The sequence below is a fragment of the Vespa mandarinia genome, chromosome 5 (genome assembly GCF_050613455.1).
Source record: "Vespa mandarinia isolate Hongniang chromosome 5, ASM5061345v1, whole genome shotgun sequence".
NCBI classification, from domain to species: Eukaryota; Metazoa; Arthropoda; class Insecta; order Hymenoptera; family Vespidae; genus Vespa; species Vespa mandarinia.
The window spans coordinates 3,220,001-3,242,500 of record NC_140814.1 but is presented as its reverse complement, the minus strand read 5'-3'; the positions used below and the strand labels follow the sequence as shown (position 1 = coordinate 3,242,500).

The 22,500-nt window shown below is 28.9% G+C and overlaps 2 protein-coding genes across 3 annotated transcripts in view; one reads left to right on the top strand and one right to left on the bottom strand.

Moving 5' to 3' along the window:
* Positions 1-22,500, bottom strand: part of LOC118441665 (uncharacterized) — a 106,150-nt gene that overhangs the window by 58,692 nt on the left and 24,958 nt on the right. The gene's annotated exons all lie outside the window — the stretch shown is intronic.
* Positions 1-22,500, top strand: part of LOC118441661 (adenylate cyclase type 6) — a 79,512-nt gene that overhangs the window by 42,401 nt on the left and 14,611 nt on the right. For both annotated transcript variants that reach the window (XM_085657385.1, XM_035866357.2), the window contains 3 exons: positions 12,043-12,192; positions 21,430-21,551; positions 22,396-22,488. In XM_085657385.1, coding sequence (XP_085513511.1) covers positions 12,043-12,192; positions 21,430-21,551; positions 22,396-22,488 — 365 coding nt within the window. The remainder of the gene's footprint in view (positions 1-12,042; positions 12,193-21,429; positions 21,552-22,395; positions 22,489-22,500) is intronic.

Below are 22,500 nucleotides of genomic sequence, written 5' to 3'. Positions count from 1 at the left end.
TCTCTCTCTCTCTCTCTCTCTCTCTCTCTCTCTCTCTCTCTCTCTCTCTCTATACCTCTATCTCTCTTCCTCTATCTCTGCTTTGGACATATATATACATTGCATGTATATGTATCGTATCATACATACACACACATACACACACTTAGTTCGAGCAAGAGTTTTCTCGAGAAATTCTAATGGTGTTTTAGGGATGTTATGAGGTTATATGGAAAAGACTCTGATTAAAGCTCGTTGAGAGCAACAACGCTTTTTCTCGACATGAACAGCATCTCTTCTATTTTTTGCAAAAACGTAAAACGAAACTTTATATATATATAAATATATACATTTGTGCGTGTATATGTATACGTGTGTACACGTATCTCGTCTAATGCCAACGCGTTGTATCTTCCAAGCGTTGCAGGAACGTCGATTACTATCGTCTACACGATGCTCGGTGTGTCGACACGAAATACGTCCTTTGACCCGAATAACGTCATGAAAATTACTTTGAGAAATAACTGACGCGAACGCGAATTTCACTCCAGAATGATAGAGGTAAATGTAATTTTGGTATAAAAGCGTCTTGCCTCTCTCTCTCTTTTTCTCTGTTTCTCTCTCTCTCTTTTTTCTTTCTTTCTCTCTCTCTCTCTCTCTCCCGAGGGATCACTCTCAACACACTCTTATGGGATTAGACGTTAGAAAAAGATACAAATGAGACAGCCCACATAAATATCACCACGGTGATCCTGTGAAAATCATATACGATCTCTTTCGCGAATAAAAGAACAAACAAATTTCATATAATAATTCATCGAAAATGGGAGAGTATTTTTTTCAATTTTTTTTCCTTTTATTTTTCCTTTTATTTTTTCAATTTTTTTTTTCTTTTTTTTTCTTTTTTTTCTTTTTTTTTTGATAAGGAAAAATATACCATCGTTAATATAATAATCCATCGTGAATATCATTATGTAGCTTTTTCGAGTATAAAAAAGGTACAACTTTATCATAATAATTCGTTAGGAACGAGAGTGTTATTTTATCTTTTTTTTTTAAACAATTACGAGAAAAAAAGATATATATATATAGCCCACAGGATGGGTTCAAAATTATTAGGCGATTTTAAAAATGAATTACTCACTTTCGAGATTTTTTAGACAATTTTTTTTTCTTTTTTACTCCTTCCTTCATTTTTTTATTTTTTTTATTTTTTTAAATTGTGAAATTCAACGAGAATCGCTCGTCAAATTACAGGTTTAACTGCAAGCTTTACTATAATAAAAAGTAAAAGAAAAAGTGTAATTTATTTTTAAAATCATCTAGGAATTTTTCTTTTTTTTATTCAACCTACATTATCCTCAAAATAAACCGATGAAAATTCACGTACGATCTTTTCAAATGTAAGTGAGAGAGAGAGAGAGAGAGAGAGAGAGAGAGAGAGAGAGAGAGAGAGAAGAGGAGAAAAAATATATTAATAAAAATATATTATTAATGTTTGAATAAACAATGGAATATACATAATAAACAATGAAATATATTATTCCATCTCAATATTATAATTGTATGAAAAAAAATTGTATCAAGCAAAACGCTAAAATCATATAGATAATTTCGGACAAAATACTAAATAACAATTTCTTGTAACGTTTCATCAAGTAGATTTAGAATGATTGGCTATAAAGAAGAAAGAAAAAGTATATTAGAAGTATCTCCTTCGTTATCGTATATATTCCCTAGAGTGATATAGATTTATAAATATGTATCTGCCGTAACATATACTGATAAGGATATGGTATAATCTTATATGATATGACCTAAAGAAAAAAAAAGGCAATAAAAAGATAAAAAGAAGATCGAAAAGTTTCATTCGTATTTTTGTCAAGAAAATTTTAAGATTTACATCGAATATTTCGTGTAATATCTCTATACATCCACCTATGAATTGGAAATGAAAGTTCATTTTTATTCTATTTTTAATATTAGAAATCTCCAATTCGAGTCGAAGTATTCGTGACTGGATTAGAAAAATTATTATTATTATTATTATTATTATTATTATTATTATTATTATTATTATTATTATTATTATATGCAATAAGATTTGTTTTCTTTTTTTTTTTTGTAATATAAACACATGCATAAATACATCTATATATGTGCACGTATATATGTACATATATATATATATATATATGTATGTATGTATGTATGTATATATGTATGTATATAGACAATGTATATCTCACACGTAGATATCTTATTTCTCAAACGCACGAGAGTCTCTTTTAACCGGCTCGTTTTCTACCCCGTATGCATGTGAACTTTTTCATTTAACTTTGTAACCAGAAAGCCAAAAAAAAGTGTTTCTGAACGTCGTATAGAGAAAGAGAGAGAGAAAAAAAAAGGAAAGGGAAAAGAAAAAGAAATAAACAAAATAAATGTGAATAAAAAAATATAGAAAATCCTTATAATCCACTTCTTTCTAGCGCGAATCTCTTACCAGACGTTATTTCGTTGAAACACGTAATCTTATTAAACTCAGATATGAAATTTTTTCATTTTTGTTTTCTAATAAAAAAAAAAAAAAAAAAAAAAAAATATTAGAATAAAATAGAATGAAATCAAAATAAAAGAAAAAATAAAGAAATACAGGATAAAAAATTTTAAAAATATTTAAAAATAATGCGCGGAAAAAAAGAAAAAAGGAAATATCGGACGTAGCACGCAGCTTTGTATTTTTTCGATCATCCGAAATGGAGAAAAATAAAGACAAGTAAATAATTAAAAAAAAAAGAAAAAAGAAAATGAAAACAGAGAGGAAAGAGTGAAAAAAGAAAACGAGACAAACGTAATAAATGTGAATGGAGATGGAGAACGTGCGCTTTTGTTTTCTTTTTAATGAAAGGATATAAAATAAAATAAAATAAAATAAAAAAATAAAGCTCAAGAATAAGGAATGAGAAATCAAAAATTAAAAAATTAAAAAAACACATATATATATATTATATATATATGTCAAATGCAGTATACCAACTTTAATTTCCTCGCGTAAACGAGTAAACTCTAAATAAATTTCATGACGCGTTAATTAGTAAAGAACGACGACGACAATAAAGTATCGAAGTTTTACGAGATCGTTCGAGGATCGCGAATGAACCCGCGACTCTGCATTTTCTACGAAGGAAAAACGACAACTACGACTACAACTACGACTACAACTACGACTACAACTACGACTATGACTACGACTACGATTACGACTACGACAGGTAGCGACCTGTTCACGAACTAATTGCATCTCGTTAGAGCTTAGTTTTCCGACGAGAAACAAGTTGATCCAGCGTTGGCTTCGTAACACCCCACCTTTATACCCCACTTCTTCTCTCTCTCTCTATCTATTTATTTCTATCTCTTTCACACTCTATCTCTTATCGTCTTGTCTCACTCCAAGACTATTAAAAGGAATCGACGACTTTAAATTACTCTTTCTCTCTCTCTCTCTCTTTCGTGATTTTTTATTTTTTTTTATTTATTTTTTTTTATCTATTCTAAATATACGTATTCATGAGTCATCTTGATTTCGAGCGAAATTAACATATTTTCATCCAGATTTGACGTTGGAATATTTATTCTCTCTCTCTCTCTCTCTCTCTCTCTCTCTCTCTCTCTCTCTCTCTCTCTCTCTCTCTCTCTCTCTTTCTCTCTATACAGTTCTCTTTTTTTCCTTTTTATCTTTTTTTTTCTTTTCTTCTTCTACTACTTCTTCCTCTTTTATCTTTCTCTTCTTCAACAAATCCGTAATCCCTTCTCTACTTCTTCTCTTTCTCTCTCTCTCTTTCTCTCTCTCGCGCTCTCTTTTTTCTGATCATCGTGAATGAAAAAAAATGGGATTGAGGGGTTCAAAAAAATTCAACCGGTGTCGATCCACTCGTTAAGTCCGTCAAAGTATTTTAGAAGTCATTAAAGGATTGAAAAGAAAAAATGTGAAAAAAAAAGGGAAAGAAAAAAAAATACAGAGAGAAAGAACAAAAAAGACTAAAAAATATTGTTTAAAATATTTACGCTCGTCGGTTTATCGTTTGCATCATGACGAGTATCACGTCCTTTCACCTGTAATCGGATTAAATATGGAAAGCTATGCGCGTATGTACATATATACATACATACATACATATGTAGATACCTAGGATACATATGTATGCATGCCACATGTGTATATGTAAATATTTTACGGTTGGCAATTTACAAATTTTATTAAACCAATCGACATATTTTTTTCACTTATTCTCTTCAATTATTTTAACACTTTTTGTAACAGTCTGCAAATGGAATCCATTATTATTATTTCTTTTTTTATTCGAGATGAAAAAGAACGAAAACTCAAACGATAATGCGTTTTTTTTTTTATTTAATATTACTTGAATATTAATCGTTAAAGATTTTAGCAAATAAAAAAAACACACACACGCATCGCATATACAAAAAAAATATAAAAATGTCTGCAAAATGATATTTTCACTTTCAACGAAATATTAAAGGGCTGTTGAATTAAAACGTTCAATTTAATAAACTATTACGCGAAAATTAATTATCTAATAATATTATAAATATAAATATAAAACATTTTGTATATCTGTACGATAAAGAAAAAGAAAAAATTGAAAAAAGAAAAAATAAAAGAAAAAAAAAACCAATGAAAAAACAATATTATCGTAAAGATAAGAAGATGAATAAAGAAAATTCATATTCGTTCGCCCTCCTATCATTAACAAGCATTAACACGATACCCAATTAATGTTAAACGTTTCTGTTAAATTTACCACTCGAAAATTAATTAGTAAGAATATGTATTATGTAGGTAAAACGTTATATCACATAACTATCCGACGAAAAGTAATAAAGAAAAGAAAATGAAGGGAGAAAAAAAAAGGAAAAGATAAAACATAAGACAAGAGAGGGAGAGTGGGGAGGGGGGGGGGGAAGAGAAAAAAAGAAATAGAAGAGGAAAGGGAAAAAAGGGCAAATCGATATTTTCTTAGACGCGTTAGAAGTCAGATGGGTTAGGAGAAAGGGAAAAAAGGAGAAGAAAGAAGAGAAGCAACGAGGGCCAAAGAGTCTCTGGTCTTTTCTCTGTAAAACCTCTTCTTCTTGGCGTCAATGCGAGCCACTCAACGATACCGCACGCTCCGACGATTTAATGACGCGAAAACGCCACAACGAGCCATGACGACATCGTCCACCATTTCCCCCACCCTATCCAGCTTGTTCTCATCATCTCCCTTCTCCTCCACCTCTTCCTCCACTCGTAACACCCATCATCATCCATTTCGTTTCATACACTCTTCACGAAACAATGCTTAAAACAATGGCCTTTCAAGGGGTCGGCTCATCCCTTTTCTTTCACTCACAAAAAAAAAAAAAAAAAAATAGAGAGAAAGGCAGAAAAAGAGAAAGATAAAGAGAGAGAGAGAGAGAGAGAGAGAGAGAGAGAGAGAGAGAGAGAGAGAGAGAGAGAGAGAGGTAGACTAAATTTCGTCGTGTTTAAATATATTTGATGTATATATTTTTTTTTTCTACATACACACACATACACACACACATACATACATTTTCTACACAGGAGCAAATAGGATAAATTGTAAAGGATATTGATTGGATGGATTATAGGTAGTGATGTAAGGTTATCAATAAGTTTTTTAAGTTCGTAAGTTTCACAATTTAAAAAAAAAAAAAGAAGGATACAAAAAAAAAGCTTCGGAAAAGAATAAATTGATTCTTTGAAAAACGACGCGAAAACTTTTTACCGGGTTACAATCTGTATTTAAACATTTAACCACATTAACCATTATATTTACTTTACTTTAAGAAAGCTTTGAAATGAGAAAAGCTTAATGAAATCGAGAAGTATTATATAAACAATTATTTTAATAGACTTGACGTGCGCGAGCGATAGACATTTATAAGATAAAGGTTTCCCTATTCACTTCTCTCTCTCTCTCTCTTTCTCTCTCTCTCTCTCTCTCTCTCTCTTTCTCTCCCTCTTTCTCTGTCTGTCTCTTCTTCTTTCTCTTTTTTTCTCTCTCTCTCACTCTATCTCTCTTTCTGTATTTTCTTTTCGCAGAAGAACTAGAGTAATTTATTTCTACGTCGGTTTTCACTTAACGAACCTGCCAGAGTAGTTCCATTTACACAAATCGACAATTATTCGTCGATTTAGCCGATACTCTACATATATATATATACACATATAATAGATGCAATGGGAAGGGGGGTGATGCAGAGTGGGGTGAGTAAATGGGGGGGAGGGCTGAAGGTCATCTCAATCTTTTTCGAGATATAAAAAAGATAAAAGGAACGATAACAGATCTGCTATTTTTTAATCTTCCTTCCTTTGTTTTCTTTTTTCCTTTCTTTTGGTTATTCTATCTATTTTTTTCTTTTTTTGCTTTTTTTTTGTTTCTTTTTCCTTTTCTTTATTACCCTTAATTGATAATAAATAAAAGAGATAAGCATGCATTAGAAAACGTCTATACTAACTTTGTGAGAAATGTTAAATTTTTCCGATAAAATAATTTCTATTATTACGTACGTTATCAAACGGTATAATCTTTTGGATATATATATATATATATATATATCTTAGGATTAGAAGCATATATGCATATGCTATATATTAGGATTTGAAGATCATATACATACGTATATATGTACATCATACATATATGCGTATAGAGAGATGCATCTGTCTCTTGGAGTCAGTAACATATTTGATTCTAGCAAGAATATGAAATATGATTGCTGCATAATGATACGGATATATATATATATATATATATATATATATATATGTATGTATGTATGTATTTATGTATTTCGATATTATATATGTATATAGAATCATGTAGATAGAAAGACGGAAGTGATTAGTATCGTGCTGCGAATAGATATTACCAGCTTTTCGTGGTGACATTAAAGTGGAAACAAGATCCGAATAGTTCTAATGTCATAAGGTATCATTTGCAGTCGACGTAACATTTCGATTTCCGTTGATAGTTTTACTTCTTTTCTACTCTCATTTTAAATTGAAATAAAAAATGTAGATACTATAAATCTTATCAACGACGTACATACATATATATATATCCTTTTTCGAAATTGTCTTAGCAAGAAAAAGTTTTACGACAAAAAAAAAGGACAAAATAAAAGAAAGAAGAAGAAAATAAAAGAAATAAATTGACGATTGTTATCAATCAACGTCAAGGTCGTATTAAAATTAAAAAAAAAAAAAAAAAAAAAAACCGAAGAAGAGGAAAGAAAAAGGGGAGGACAATAAATTCCTGACAAATCTTAAGAATAAAGAAAAAGAAAAAGAAGGAAAAAGAAAAAGAGATAAATAAATAAATAAATAAATAAATATCTACGACGATCGAAATATTTTTAAGGGTATTATATTCATAATACAAAAATGTCATTTGGGATATAACCTTGAATAAGGAAGAGAAGGGAGGTTTTTCTTTTTACCAATTCACCCCTTAATTCTTGTTTGTAACAACTATAGACAACGTTCCAAGAGCGTGAAATATTAAGAAGGGTTGTCAGCAATTGCATATAATATCAAAATTAAATTCACAACGATTTAGAGGCGCATAGAGTCTCCTAACTAGTGCACATTCGTAAAGGGAAGTTGTACCTCGAGGATATCTTCTGCATAATTGACATTCATAAAACGAGTTTCTCTCTATCTCTCTCTCTCTCTTTCTCTCTCTCTCTCTCTATATATATAAATACACATGTATATCTTTCTAAGTCTATGTTTCACTACGTTTCCTTGTACTTTAGTTTCTCTATAAACACTTCTGGATCGGTCTAATTTCTAATTCCGTTAGAATTCCTCATAAATGTCAGTTGTAATTAATTCGCAATATATTGAAATTACAATTCGCTGATATTAATTCGATTTAATTAACGTCGATCCGACCGCCACCATGATTTTTGTCTTTTGGACGATATTAAGTTCCAAAAAAAAGAACAACAAAAGAAAAACTCACTACGATCAGATTGATTTTCGGATATTTGTTTTCTTTTGATCTGCTTTTTTCTCTTTCTGTACGTCGAAGATTACTACCCTTCCCTCTTCCCTCTTTCTCTCTCTCACGATCGTGAAATATTTTTCAATACGAGAATATGAGAACGACGTTTTGACATTGCATATAGCCAGAACAATTTGACAATCCTACAGGTGGTTGCAACGAAATCCGTTCAAATATTTCAATATCACGAAATTTTACGAAATACCCAAAGCGTGGAATTTTCAAATCTGATCTTTCTATGTGTGTCTCATCTTTTTTACGATTAACTACTACTCCAAAATGTTGATTAAATCGTTTTACGGGTGAGAATTAGAAAAGAGAGAGAGAGAGAGAGAGAGAGAGAGAGAGAGAGAGAGAGAGAGAGAGAGAGAGAGAGAAAGAGAGAAAAAAAAGAGAAGTAATTAAAAAAGAAGAAAGTGCAATTAAATGTAAACTGATGGGCAATTTTTCTTTTTTTTGCACAAAAATAATATTCAAATGCTCCATGCATCCATTAATCGTCATTCGATATTCATCCAATCGATATTTCTATATATTAAAAAATAAATCGAGGGGAAACTCATTAATCAAATTACTCAAATATCACACATTGAATTTGTTTTGTAAGTGAGAATTAAATAAAAACAGAAAAAGGAATTAAAAATTAGAAGAAAAAAAAAAAGAAAAAAAAAAGAAAAAAGCTGAACGAAAATTATGAACAATTTTTCTATAGAAATATCCAAACTATCTATTGTTGTACTCTCATATTTTATCCTTCACTCGATCGATATATGACACTTTACATAATCTATATAATATATAATATATAATATATATATATATATATATATATATACACATATATAAAGTCAAGAAAACAATAAAAAAATCATTCGAAGAGAAATTTTCATCGATCAGATTTAGACGTTAAAAGATTAAAATTAGACATACTACACGTATGTATGTACATACCTTTTCGATATATCCAAGTAAAATATAAATATGTCGTTTGAAGATAATGTAAAATCGTCGAAAAGTTGGACAATTTGTCGTTCTAGATATCGCACAAAATTCGAATGAAATTTTTCTAAACTTTTTTCGTTTCTTCAAATTCCCCTCTTCCTCCTTCTGCTCCTTCTCCTCCTACCTATTCCTCCTTTTTCCTCTTCAATCTCTCCCGTCACGAATTGCGATGGGCTCTATTCTCTTCGATAGTTATGATTACCCCTAGGCCATTACTATGCGAATGGCGTCGTGAATTTGACCTATGCTACAAATCTATCTCTAGAATTCGTATCAGCTTAATCAACAAACTCGTAGTTGAGAACAATACAACGACATTGGTGACGTGTTTCTATTTGGAATCACGAAAATACTTCGTACATAGAGGTACATACGTACGTGCGTACATATGTACATACATACATATATACATATATATGTAAAGAAAATATACTTTCTTCAGGTAGATTTGCCGCGTTTCTCATGGCCCGCCCTTCCATTGTCTTTTGTTATCTACAAATTCTTTTGTTACCTACAAATCGAATTAAGATTTGGAAGAGAAACGGGCAGTAGAAAATAGAACGTAGACGATAGAAGTAGCACGAGAGTGTAGCATAAAATTTAACCAGTGTGAATAATAAACGTAAATTGTCATTTCCTTGTTCACAGAGAAACATATTTTCGTTTATCATTTCACATAATTAATCCGAGATATTATATATATATATATATATATATATATATATATATATATATATATATATATATAAATTGATTTAAATCAAATAAAAATGTACTCTCGATGAATGTTGAAATATTAAATTACGCTTTTCTATTCTATATATTAAAGAACAATTTATCTAATTAATAAAAATACATTCAAACGAAAATTTCAAAATATTATGTTTCGATCTTTTTATTCAATGTAAAATAAAATAATTTATCTCGATTAAATAAAAATGCATCAATTCTTTCTTTCTCTCTTTCTATCTCTCTCTCTCTCTCTCTCTCTCTACAAAACATTTCAAAATATAAAATTTCTATATTCAATCTTATATATATAAAATATATAATTAAAAGGAATCTAAATATAAATAAAAATAAATTAAAAATATATATTTCGAAACATTAACACTTTCGATTTGTTATTTTAAATAAATTAAAAATAAATCTATTAAAAAAAAAAAGAAAAAGAAAAAAGAAAGAAAAAAAAATTATAAAACTTATTGCAATCGTTGAAGCATTAAATTTCAAGTAGACATTCTTGTAAGAAAACTTAGATAAACGCATAAGTAATCATAGTAAAAGCTACCACACCCCAAGTATTTTTCTTTAATTTCTCTAAAGAGAGATAAGAGAGAGAGAGGGAGAGAGAGAGAAAGAGAGAGAAAGACGTAGCAATCCAATTTGTATCTAACCGTAATTCTACGAGTTTCTCTACTACTAGTGTCAAATCAAATCGTAAAATGTATGTACGTATAAATTCGTGCGTTCGTATTAGAAAGAAAAAGAAAAGAAAAAAATTTTCAACCCTTTCTTTTCAATCCTTTCTCTTTGTAGTCTAAATTCCTTTAATCTACTTGCCTATTGTTTTCTCGAGATATTGAAGTAGAGAAAGATATATATATATATATATATATATATATATATATATATATATATACGCGCACAAATATACACACACACACGCACACGCACATATATACATATATATACATACACTCAAGCATAGGATACCCCTGTATGTATGTGTATATATCACTTAGTTCTGTCTTTTTTCTCTCTCCCTCTCTTTTTCTTTCTTTCTTTCTTTTCATTTTTCTACTTCCTTAAAGTTTCTTTTTCTCGATCTCCACCTTCTTTCTACCTTCACCACTTTACTAATCCGGCATTAAACTTTTCCATCCTAACGCACGTTCCAGAATCCACAGGCTCACAGGACACTGATCCGGTATTAAAGCCCTCTTAGTAGTCTCCTTGTTCGCCGATCCTTCTCCTTGAAAGAAGCACTAATCCACTGTCGGGTTTCGCGCTCATTTTTCATACACTTACTCATCGATACTAACTACTACTACTATTACTATTACTATTACTATTACTATTACTATTATTACTACTGTTACTACTATTACGAGAAAATCAAAATATAGTTAGTTCGAGATTTAAAAGATCTCCGTTGGAAAGTTTAACGCGAGGTTACGTCTGACGTTAACTAATAAAATAACTAGAAATTTATTAAAGTAGATTATTTTACGAGAAGTCATTTAAGAAAGACGTTCGAGTTTTTCAAAGGTCTTTGAAAAAGTTTTTTTTTTAAGGAAAACGAACAGACAATCGTATTTTCTATTTTCCCTTCCTTTTTTTTTTTCTTATTTCTTTTTTTTTTCTTTTTTTGGAGAACGTTCAAAGAATTATTCCGATTCTATGAATTATTGTCCCGAGAAACAGTCTTAAGCTGTGGGAATGTTTAAGAGATAACAAAAAAAAAATATATATTCATTTGCTTGTACTCCTTTCGTTCCTTTTATTATTATTATTATTATTATTATTATTATTATTATTATTATTATTATTATTATTATTATTATTATTATTATTATTATTATTATTATTATTGAATATGATACAAAGGATCATTATTTATACACGTCCACGTACGAATTTGCGTCTTAAAATATGGAAGACGTGAATGTGGACGTGATCCGGTGTTTAAAATAAAAAAATAAAAAAAAAAAAAAAGGTAAAGAAAATAAATAAATAAATAAATAAATAAAAATAAAAAGTTATATATAAATTTAACAAGTACACAACAAGATGCGATATAATTTACGTACGTAAGTTCGAAAGAGATTAAAATTATTCCCACCTACGTAATATTAATGATAATTTCGTCGAATAATTTCGTCGGTCTAATCGGTTTAAATGTTCTACTAACTCTAACGTTAGAAAATTATTATCGATTAACAGAGAAAATACGCTTTGGTTGCAGCTTCTCAGCTCAATAGTCGTGGTAGGTGGTACTAACGTTGCTGGTGCGCTGACACATCATCCTAGAGAACTGGCTCAACGGCAGGCTTTCCTTGAGACCAGACAGTGCGTCGAAGCACGTTTAACTACGCAACGTGAAAATCAGCAACAGGTATGTAATAACGTTAAAAAAAAAAATAAATAAAAAAGAAAGAAAGAGAGAGAGAGAGAGAGAGAGAGAGAGAAAAGGAAAAGGAAAAAAGAAATAGAAAAAAAAATTAATTTATATCTAAAACAAAAACAAAAGTATGATAATTTAATAATTTATAACATTTCGTTCTATATAATTTAATAATTTAACAATTAATGATAAAATAATAAATAGAGAATTTATCAATTTATTAATTTTTTAATTTATTAATTACTAATTGACTATGCAATACGGACAGATCCGTATAACTAAGGACCTTTTATTTTCGTGCTGATTAATAATCCATTTATAAATTATTCAATTAAAAAAAAAAAATATATATATATACATACATACTGCTTACAACAAATAATAAGAAAAAATAATAAAAAAGTTAATAAGAATCGTGATGATTATAATTAAACTTACTTGATATTAAAATATATAAATTATATCAATTATATCAATTAATCAATGAATTAAATCATATGAACTGATGGCGATAAGAACAATGTCTATATTATAATGTAAGCAAAAAAAATATTGACAAATATCTCGACGAGAATACATTTACGTTTTTAATCTAATTTCGTTTGATTAAAAATAAAAAAAAAAAAAAAGAAAAAAGAAAAAAATTAACGAATAAATCCGTGAAAACGAATATCATGAAGAAACCGATTAATACGTTTCAATAAAATTATCATTATATATATCTATGTATAATATATATATATATATATATATATATATATATATCGAATATTATTAATAAATGAGGTATAAACTAATCGTAAGATAAAAAAAAAAAAATAAACGTCAATACGGCGATAAGCAAAATATTGACGTACTTTCTCGATGAGAATATATTCGGCCTGAACGTTATAATCCAATTTCGTTCGATTTTAAAATAACAAATAACAAATTAATCGATCGATCAGAAACGTACGAATTAATTAAACGTTTTAATTAAATTATTATCATTATTATTATTATATAAATCTATTAAGCAAATGGATGAATGATCGATTTCGTTATCGTAATATTAAGTCAAATAATAGATCATGAACAATAATAAACAGGAAGGGAAAGAAAAATGAGAAAGGAAAAGAAAAAAAAAAGAAGGTAGACTAGAATATATAAGGATTAGTTTAAAATACGACAGAGAAATCCTTTTAACCTGCTAAAAAAAAGAAAATAAGAAACAAAGAAAAGAGAAAGAAAAAGAGAGAGAGAGAGAGAGAGAGAGAGAGAGAGAGAGAGAGAGAGAGAGAGAGAGAGAGAGAGAGAGAAGAAAAATTGCTATGATAATAATGGAGAGAAAAAATGTTTACAACGAGTAAATAGATTTTACTTATATTCAGATGATACGACAACTGGTAATATTATTTATATATCAACGAAGGATAAAATCGTGGTGAATCTTAACGTCACGCCTTTCTAAGATATGCCGCCGACAGACACACCCTTCCTTGCAGTTCAATCATTTCTCACCAATTGAAATAATTGAATAACGATGGTCTCATTTGAACGCGACTATGATAATAAAAAAGAAGAATGGTGAGGCTAAAATTTCCCCAGGTGATATTACAAATCAATTATACCCTTTCGCCCGAGGTTAACGTGCTAATTTTATTTCCTCCCTCCCTTTTCCATTTTTTTCCTACTTCTTTTTCTTGAGATTATAAAACTCTAAGATAAAAAATAAGATAAAAAAGGAACTTTTGGAAAATAAACTTTGTTTTTATAAAGGGTCTTTTCCCAATGAAATTACGACGAATCTTAGATTATATGCACGATCGAACATCTTCTTCTTCTTCTTCTTTTTCTTCTTGTTAATCCAATCGTTGAAAATGTGAAAATTGAATAGCATTAAGTCAGCCTCTATCATCTTTTTTCTTCAATATGTCGGAAATAATAATAAAGATAATGATTTCCAAAACTATCGAATGAAATGCAAACGTTTAAATATATATATATATATATATATATATATATATATATATATATATATATATTGATAGACAAGAAGCTGGATTTTATAAATAATAATGCACGTAGTTCAATTAAAAATTTTTAAATTACAATGTAGTATGCAGCCAATTAGCTCAGCAATACTTTCGTTGCTTACAATGAATATAATAAATGCTACACCACAAATAATATCTAAATTCTTCAAGTCTTACCATGTATGGTGATTATTATTTAAGATGACCAACTTTATAATAGATATATATATATATATATATATATATATATATATATATTATATATTTAAATACATATTATTATAATCTATGAAACATTTTAACTGATATATCACGTTAAATAAAAAGGGAACGTTTTTAATAAATAACATGTGTAAAGTATAAATCACGCACATACGTGGTGCACACGTATTGATGGTGTAAACAAATATTTACATAAGAAGATTATTATTGTTATTATTATTCCTAACTTAGCGATTAATTTACGTGGTGTTTACTTTCGTCCTATGATCTCGCGTGTCGACACCATTCTGTTCAGTGGAGAGAGAAAAGAAAAAACAAAACCAAAAAAAAAAAAAAGGATCTCGCCAATAGAGTTTTTCTTATTTCTTATCTACTCGTTTTATCTCTACACGAGGTTTATCGATATTATATTGAGTTTTACTTACACGTAAATTCTTATGTTCACTTAAAACACCATATATACATACATACCTTTCTATTCTTGTTTATCCTTGTGCTTCTTTCTCTTTCTCTTTTTCTCACTCTTCACTGCATTTATCTCTTTATGTCGTGATATATATATATATTTCCAAAATTATGGGATTTTCTATAAATACGGATGTATTTTCTATAAAATCGGACGTCTTCTCTATATGATTTAAAAAGACACTAAGTGTCGATTTTGTATACAATTTTAAACGTGAAATTAATTTTACATATTGACATATATATATATATATATATATATATATATATATATATATATAAAATATTTATGTCATGAAAGTAAAACGACATCAAAGCCACAAATATTATTTTCGCGAATAATTCTTATTAAAGATGTTTGAACGTAATTGCTGATGCACACCATCTATAAATCGAGATATCGTCGGATCGATGAATATATTGGTAAAAAAAAGGTACCTTGAAATTAATTAATTAATTAATTATCTATAATTAAAACGAGAACGTAGTTAACCGTGTCATGTCGGTAGCGAGACTTACGAAGAAATATGGCGTCGAACCGGCATGAACGTTCGTGTCGCCAAATGTTGACGATCGGTCCCGAAGAGTACCGAGATCTGTCGAGAAGTGACGAATGATGCCGACGATCATTTCTAACACGTGCAAAAGCTTCTCTTTCGTTAATACATTTTTATAACCTATAAAATGATATATTTCGTATATATATGTATACTTAAATAAAATGTAATAAGTATTATCGGTGTATATATAATTATGATATACGATCGAATTAATATAATTACGATAATAATAATGACTGAAAATAGGACAAAAGAAATTTATATATGTTGTGTGTGTGTGTGTGTAATGTGTATAGCAGATGTAATACGAGGTATATCATAAAAAGAACAAAATCTTTGTAGAATTTCTTTTGGTTTTTTAAAAGATAGAAATATCGATTCTTATCGATCTATTTTTTTTTCAAAAAATGATCACGAAACAATAAATAAGTACAATGAATTAATGTGACAATCAACGTTGATACAATACTTCGTATTCTTTCGATATAATACGTACTTTTGAAACATTCAGAATGTTTGATAGTTTCTCTGTAAAGGCGATCAAAAACTGTCGATACCATGTTTAACCACGTGACGAGAATGTTAATAGAGAAATATGACGTCGATTGAAAATAGTTCGACGAAATGATATTATAAATTATTCAATTTAATCCATTCGATTAATACAACATTTTTTCTTTTTTTTTCTTTTCTTTTATTACGTCAACGACGTGATTTAAAATCTTAACGTCGAGTCTTTCGATCGGAATTTTTTCTTTTCCTTTTTTTTTTTTTTTTATTTGTTTATTTGTTTCTTTCTTTTTTATTTTTCAATTATATCGCGTCAAAGTTGTGAAAAAATTAATAGAATTTATTTTCCATTGAAACAATAATGAATGATATTTAACGATGTTAAACAACAAAACGATTTATAGTTTGCTTTGTTTTCTTTTTTTTTTCTTTTTTTTTTTTTTTTCTAAAAATATATAAACACGTTTCATCATCGTCGTGGGTGGTCGCTTCGTAATTCCACGAGGCATTGTGTACTTAATCAGAAATCGCGAACATGTATCTCGTCGATAAGCATCTCTGTCATTGTCCACGCTTCCTCGTTTATCGTGAACAACCGTTCAGTATGATCGAAGGGAAACGTCGAGAGAAATGCGAACATCGATCTTTGTCTTCCGATTATACAAGGACTTGTATCAACGAAAGTTTCATCTTTAGATCTAGAATTAGAACGGATGAAATCCTTTGAGCTCAATTAAAACGATTTTTGCATAATTCATTGTATAATTGCATTGCATAATTCATGAATTTTTTTTCTTTTATAAAGACAAAATTGGAAATGCATTTTCGAAGAACCTATTGATTATTATTTCCTTGATTTCGAAGAATATATAGTACTTTTTTTTTAGGGAAGAGGGAGGAGGAGTAAAAATTATTCATTCTGTATAAATGACGACCGTTAAAAATGTCTAGGATCTGGCATATCTCAAATGCACAATAACAAATTATTTTGAGTTGTGCACAACCAGGGTTAAGAAAAAAAAAAAAAAAAAAGAAAATACTGACTATTTGTCAAGCAATATATTAAATTTTTGTATATATAGATATTAGAAAAAGAAAAAACACTAATTATGTTTTCTAATTTATTTATATTAAGACGAACGAATGATTACGATCGATTATGCATTTACAATAATATCTCGCCGTTTCGTTATTGTTTTAATATTTTAAAAATCATAGCTACTACTGTAAAGAAATTATAGTGTTTTTTCGTAAGTTTAAATCTACTGCTAAATCTTTTTTCTGGTGCTTGTCATAAAAAAAAAGAGAAAAAAAATTAGAAAGCAAAAAGAAGTATTTGGAAATGATACAAATTCAATACAAGAAAAATTACGTTAATAAAGTAATTAATGTTTACTTATGCAATTTAGTGACTTATGTATTCCGTTCGAATGAAAAACAAATTTGTTGAAGAAACGAGTCGAAAGGGTAAAGAGTTTTTTTTTCCTTTTTTTTTTCTTTCTTTCTTTTTTTTTTTTTTTCTTTTCTTTTCTTTTGACGAAGCGAGAAAAGCCAAGCGAGAGAATGTATCGTAAAGTGTAAATGTGTTTCCGTCAATCATCTCTACGACCATTCTCTGACATATTTGTCTTACGATGCATCGCGTTGTTTAGAACGATAAAAAAAACCTCCCTCTCCTTCTCGTTTACAAACTTCTCCTTCTCTTCCTTTCCGCGAGTATTTTTTTCTTTCTTTTATTTCTTTTTCTTTTTTTTTTTTTCTGCACATCATGCGATGTACTTACTTAACGCGTCGAATTTCTTTTTCTTTTTTCTTCTTCTTTTTCTTCTCTTTGTTTTTCTTTTGTGCTTTTTCTTCTTCTTTTTCTTTTTCTTTTCTGTCTCCCCCTACACTTGACAACGCAACCAGGACATAAACGGGCACGTGTAACGCACGTTAAACTTATCCTTGCTCGATGATAAAGAAAAATTGAACGAAATTTTATAAGATGAATAATAAATATCAACATAAATGATATTCGATGATAAGGGAAAGACATGTTCATAACGTCTACAACGTTAATGTCGTTATGGATGTGAAAAGTTTCGCTGGGCTTTGACGTCAAATTTATCTCATTATGTTTCACTATGATACGTGAATCGGTATACGATTATAATATATAACAAATTCCCACCCCATACCATCCTCCCACCTTCTCCACGCCCACAACCGCCCGTCCGGCCATCTCTGAACTAAGATGGTATCGTATTAGATGACATCATAAAGGGATGTAACGAAAGAAAAAAAAAAAGGAGAAAAGAAAAGGGGCAAAAAGATTATGTAACTATGAAATAATTAAGGTTTCTCATTTTTTTGTCTTTTCTTCTTTCTTTTCCTTTGAATGCACATTATTGTAAAAAGAAAGAAACAAAAAAAAAAAAGAAAAAAAAAGTAAGATCGCACTTAAGCTAAGCTACGGTAAAAAGTTCTTACGATAATTTTAAAAAATCAATTTACACGTATTCGAGACATATCAAAATGATTTTCTATTGTCAGTAATCACGAGATCTGTTTAAAATATATATTCTATTTTGTCTTTTACACTTTCTTTTTTTTCTTCTTTCGTATTTTTTCTTTTTTTTTCGTATCTTTTTTTTTTTTTTTTTTTTTTTGTAAACTCCGAAAAAAAACGCAAAGAAAAAGGAAATCTGTATTACAGGGAGTCGAGAATTATTTGCTCTTCCAACATGTCCCAGTCGTTTACGTCGACTTAATTCCTAAGAACTCCAAGAGGATAGAGATATAGGAGATAAAAAGAGGACAAAAGAGATATCGGAAATGCGATTGTCGTGTCACGATACCGTTTCGAAATAGACGGTTTGACGTTGAAAAATGTTGAAGAGCTTTACCATCGTAACAAAATGTCTGAAACTATGAACATTTTTCTCTTGAATCGAGGGGAAAAAGAAAAAAAACAAAAAAAGAGCAACAAGATTAAGAAAGAAAGAGAAATCAACAAAATCATAGTCGATGAGATTTTCTTTATTGATAAATTTATTGAAAAAAGGAAAACGAAAAAAAAAACAAAATAATAAAAATAAAGAAGAAAATAAAAGAGAAAAAAAGAAAGAAAGAAAAGAGGCCAAGGAGTGAACGAAATGTAATTTTTATTTATTTCTCTCTCTTTCCCTCTCTCTCTCTCTCTCTCTCTCTCTCTCTTTCTCTTTCTCTCTTTTCGTTTTAATATTCTTACTATCTCCTTTAAAAAAATCTCTATGTAATTTAACTGGAAAAAATTTTTTTCCTTTTGTTTTTATTTCATTTTTCTTTGAAACTGAAAAGTCTGAAAACGTATTCTGCACCCTCTCTAAGATTTGATGAATTTTTCACAAACATGTCTATAATGTCATCTCTCCTTGAGGCAGTTGAAAAGAAAATAAAAGGAATAAAATAAAAAATAAATAAAAAGCAAAAGGAGGAAGGAAGGAAGGAAGGAAGGAAGGAAGTAAAGAAGGAAGGAAGGAAAGAAAATAAAAAGAGAATAACAAGATAGAGAGATCGTTTTTGAAAAAGAAAATCTTCGAGTTAAACCTGGCAAAGGCTCGAATTTATTGGCTTTCATTCGAGATTGCAACGGGATTTCAAAGATTTCAAGGTTGGGCTTTGTAAGAAAGGCAATATTTGGTGGAATATCAAATGTTCAACGATTGTCCTTTACTCTTAAAATATTCCGCAAAAGATTTCGAAACATATCTAAGATGTAAGAAATTTGATCTCAAAGAAAAGTAAAAGACAAAAAAACGATTCTATATACAGTATATATATATATATATATATATATATATATATATATACGATTATTTATATATGATTTATGAATCGAATAGGGTGTTATAGAGGAATAAAATTAATGGGAGAAAAAAATGTGCTGAAGATTACGTCTAAAAAAAAAAAAAAGGAGATAAATATAAATAAAAAATAATAATTAATAAAATAAAAAGAATTAAAATATCCAATCAATGAAATCAGTAATTTAAATCATATATATATCATACATATCGTAAATATGTTAAATAACATTTTGTACAATATAAGTGAAGTAAAATATTATTTTTCGATTAAGTAAACATTTGGTTGTACGTATCTGTTCAGAATTGGATTACATATTTTTGTTGATACGATACTACGACTGACTGTACCACATTTTGAAGGTAAATTAAATTATTCTTCTTTTTTTTTTTTTCTCTCGTATCCAATTGAGAACGTTCGTTTGTATTGCCCACCCATTTGATATTCATAGAATTAATATTCTCTTGATATTCGAGTGAATACATAGTATATATATATCGCATAACATCGAATCAAATATTATATATACATATACATTTGTATACACATACATATAAACATTACATACATATACGCATAAACACCCACACATATATACACAATTAGTTAGATGTAAAATATACATCATCAAAGATAGATGTATATTACGTAGGGAAGCTGTGTAACGAAGCATTAATTATCCCAATGAGTAAATTTAACCTCGTTATTATACATATATATATACATAACTTTTACATATACATATATAATATAACTTTTAAATCAATGATAAATCTTCGATTTCATACGGTTTTCCTATGGATCATTCTAATAAATTCAATAAATGATGATAAAATATGTGCTAAAAATGATGATAGAAATTCTAACAAAATTTTATTCACTTAAATCGCGTCATGCAATTTGATTTTCTCGAGAATCTTGAAAACGAAAGTAATTGATAAAGAGCATCTATTTATACGTACGTACCTGCATGCGTGCGTGCATACATGCGTGCGTACGTGCGTACGTGCGTGTGTGTGTGTATAAGAGAGAGAGAGAGAGAAAGAGATTTAAAATTTCAATGAGACTTTATGCTCGTCGATTCACAGTCGAGTTAAATCGATTACTTGCTATACGATAGCTCTGCATTTGCATTGCACGCACGTATAATTACGTAGGCTTTACCTACGTGAACCTACTCTATTGCTCTACCTACGCTCTATACATACGTACTATACAAACGGAAATATACTATGTATATATCTGTGTGTATAATATATATATATATATATATATATATATATATATATATTTATGCAAACCTAAGGATCATATGAATTATATTAATAGATTCTCGATTGGTCAAAGTTTATAAATTTATTGTGTATAAAAACGTAAGTTTTTTGAAAACGTTTTTTCTCTTTTCCTTTTTATTTTTTCTTTTCAAATAAATACCTACGAACACGAGAGATAGAAATTTTTTTTTTTTTATAATTAATTTCGAAAGTTCGTTTGATTTATATTGAAGAAAAAAAAAAAATAGGAAAAAAGAACTCGTACGATGATTGTATCGAGCAAACGTCAAATTATTTACCAAACGCATTTCAGCATATATATATCAATATAATTTTTCTTCAATATTATTTTAGGAAAGATTATTGCTGAGCGTACTTCCAAGGCATGTTGCAATGGAGATGAAGGCGGACATTGCTGGTAAACCAAAAGACACGATGTTCCATAAGATTTACATTCAACGACACGAGAACGTTAGGTGAGTTCTCCTTTTTTCTTTTTTTTTTTTTAACACATTTTCCTTTCGTTTATTGTTTTTATTTTTCTTTCATTTAATGTTTTTTTTTTCTTTTCTTTCCTTTATTATTTTTCCTTTTGAACGGAAAAAATGTATCATCAAGAATCCATCCCGAAAATATAAAAGAGAAATTTCTGAAAGTACCTAACGTTTTAACGACTTTGTGTCGTATTTGTTCGTTCGGCGAAATAGATTTTCTCACAGACGAAAAGAGGGAGAGAGAGAGAGAGAGAGAGAGAGAGAGAGAGAGAGAGAGAGAGAGAGAGAGAGAGAGAGAGAGAGACAGAAGACTCGGAAAAGCCTCGCACTTGACATGTAATTTAGCAAACGACAAGGCAGTATTGTTCGAATACCCAGAAGTTCGTTTTAGCGGTTCACTGTTTCTTTGAATGTAATTTGGAGTCAACTTCGTAGCGATTAAATTTTTGCTACCACGAATAGAACGGGATATTCGTCAACAATTTATTACGTCTCTTTCTCTACGATGGGGGAGTTTCACATTTATGAATTTACATTTGCACGTTGAACCGGTGCAATTGATTTAAGTTAAATGAAGAAAATTTATCCATATATATATATATATAAATATATATATATATATATATGCGTTTGTTGTTATTGACTATTATTATTATTATTATTATTATTATTATTATTATTATTATTATTATTATTATTATTATTATTATTATTATTATTAATATTATGCAATCTATTAACGACGTTATTATTTTCTCTTATGTTTCTTTATTTTTTTTTATTAATTAATTAATTAACTTATTTATTATTTTTATTTTGGTTACAGCATTTTATTCGCAGATATTTGCGGTTTCACCTCACTCTCCGACCAATGCACAGCAGAAGAACTCGTCAGATTGCTCAACGAGTTATTCGCACGGTAAGAATAATT